The sequence below is a fragment of the Neophocaena asiaeorientalis genome, unplaced genomic scaffold (assembly GCF_003031525.2).
Source record: "Neophocaena asiaeorientalis asiaeorientalis breed wild unplaced genomic scaffold, Neophocaena_asiaeorientalis_V1.1 scaffold543, whole genome shotgun sequence".
Taxonomy (NCBI): Eukaryota; Metazoa; Chordata; class Mammalia; order Artiodactyla; family Phocoenidae; genus Neophocaena; species Neophocaena asiaeorientalis.
The window spans coordinates 868,633-871,075 of NW_020173671.1; the positions used below are offsets into that span (position 1 = coordinate 868,633).

At 46.1% G+C, this 2,443-nt stretch overlaps 1 protein-coding gene across 3 annotated transcripts in view; it reads right to left on the reverse strand.

The window, feature by feature from the left end:
- Positions 1–2,443, reverse strand: part of MYH10 (myosin heavy chain 10) — a 134,676-nt gene that overhangs the window by 49,043 nt on the left and 83,190 nt on the right. For all 3 annotated transcript variants that reach the window (XM_024748375.1, XM_024748376.1, XM_024748377.1), the window contains exon 13: positions 2,087–2,260. In XM_024748375.1, the coding sequence (XP_024604143.1) occupies positions 2,087–2,260 (174 nt within the window). The remainder of the gene's footprint in view (positions 1–2,086; positions 2,261–2,443) is intronic.

Consider the following 2,443-nt stretch of genomic DNA (forward strand, 5'->3'; position numbering starts at 1 on the left):
AAAAAAAAAAAAAAAAAAAAAAAAAAAAAAGACACCAGAAAGGAACTGAAAGGTGTAGAGACAAAACTGAATCTTTATATTCAATGACTGGCTGGATAAATTGTTATAAACCCTCAACTAGCTGGAATGCTTCAGACATTTTATACCCCAGTCAATTTAAGTTTCTATTTAAGTGATGATTAAATAAAACGAGCACTTCACACTTGGTGAAATATTTAAAACTATTGTTAAGTAGAATATATGGAAGGTGATAAAGTAATTTATCAATTACTTCATGGGTTTGTTTTATCAACAAATAAAATAGAGCCTTCATTTCACTCAACTAGTTCACTGAAAAAAGCCTTAGAGACTTAAAGACACGGAGACATAAGATAGATTAGTGGCCCAGGGGCCGGGGGAGGGGAACAGGAGTGACTGCCAAGGGTAGGACGTTTCCCTCTGGGATGATGAAAATGTTGTGGAATTAGCGGTAATGGTTGTACAACTCTGTGAATATGCTGAAATTCACTGAATTACATACTTTAAAAGGGTGAATTTTAGGATAGTGAATTATGTCTCAAATTAAAAAAAAAATGCCCAGAGCTTGCCATTCTCTGGGAGCTCGGAAATCAATGGAACGACTTCTTTTTTGGAGGAAAGTGGGGCACACATGAAAGCTAAATGAAATATTTAAACAACGATGGCCTATTTTATAGTGCTTCGGGGGTCATCGTTTATTACCATACTGCAAATATGGCAAGTTTCTGATACAAGGCTGAGCGTACCAATCCTAGGGCACAAGGATGAAATCAGCTTTTGGAATAAATCTCTTTAGACCAGTTTTCCTCAACCCACAAGGCCTTTACGTTTACTGCAGGAGAGCTGGCTCTGCGCAAATATTGCTTAGAAAGTAACCGGAGGTTCTAGTTAAACGTGAATGAAACAGTGTAATAACGTGGTCACAGGAAGGCAGAGGTTAACGGAACAGAGCAGGTAGAAGCAGCGGAGAGAATCCTCCCCGCTCCGGGAGCCCAGGACTGAGACCCTTACTCCCTGGCTGTCTAGTTTGTGGCCCCTCTACCTGAAAGGATTTGCAGGCTTCAGAGCGGCTGAAAGAACACTGTAATCAAAGGCCACTAGGCTTAGGTGATCCTAGGGTCCAGGACGGCATTTAACCCGATTTACCCCACTCGTCTGACAACTTTGAGAAATGAAGCTCTGGATTAGGATAAGTGAAACACCCATCTTTCTGCCACAATTTTTATATTTTTAATCTATTTCAATGAAAATATTTCTAAATTCTGAAAAAGGAGCCAAATATAATTCAATCTTTTCTAAAGGACTAAGTGACAGCATGATTCAGAAGATCCATAATTTTGTCTCCTTTGCATTCTTCCTACTTCATCTTTCAATGTCAAGATCTCTCATCCCTTTTCCTTTTCACTGGGTATTTCTAAAGAGCTTTAAGTTTGGGAGACCAGGTTTTGTCTTGTGGTCAGAGTACTGTAAGAAGCCAGGCGGGGCCCGGGTTTGTGAGAGATGAGGGCAGACACCCGGGACAGGCAGGTGCCCCGACAGAGTCGTTTTAGGTATTTTTCTTCTGGAAAAAGTTGTCCTCACTCTCCATTTTGAAAGGACCCATGATGGAGTCATGACGCCACATCGTTCTACATGCTATAGTTAAATTCCCTATGATTATAAACTCTTACAAGGTTTTGAAAAACCTTCTAAAAAAGCATCTTTGTACTTACGAGGATAAGCTTTAGGTACCCCCCAAAATGGATGTGCAAGACCTGTCTTATTCCCAGCTAGACACGGTGCCCCTTTACCGCCTCGGACGTGTGCCCAGGAGAGCCCCACACCCCCGACACGTGCCGAGCGCTGGAGTCAAGGCAGCTGCCGCCACCACCGCGGCGCCTGCGGGCAGCGAAGGCCCACGTCGGCCAGCGCACGGCCCCACGCGAGGACGGGACACGGCCGTGTAGACTAGAAAATTATCTTAGCACCCATGAGACAGGATAATTCCCGTCTCAGCTGATGGCGAGAGAAAGCTCAAGGCACCGCGTGCGCAGGAGCGGAGAGCCGGGGGGCGGGGAGGGGGTCTTACGGGCCTCTCGATGAGGTCGATGCACGGCTGCAGGTCGAGGCCGAAGTCGATGAAGCTCCACTCGATGCCCTCGCGCTGGTACTCCTCCTGCTCCAGCACGAACATCGTGTGGTTGAAGAGCTGCTGCAGCTTCTCGTTGGTGTAGTTGATGCACAGCTGCTCGAACGAGTTCAGCTGCGGGCGCAGGAGAGCCATGTTCCCAACGCGGGGCGGGGATGGGGGAGGGGTAACGAGTCAGCTGGTTCTCAAAGAGTCATTCCTCAGGTCTTGACTACCCTACTGAGTCCGTCAGATGACAGTGACTAAACCGAGGGGAGTCTCTCTACACACACACACACACACACACACACACACACA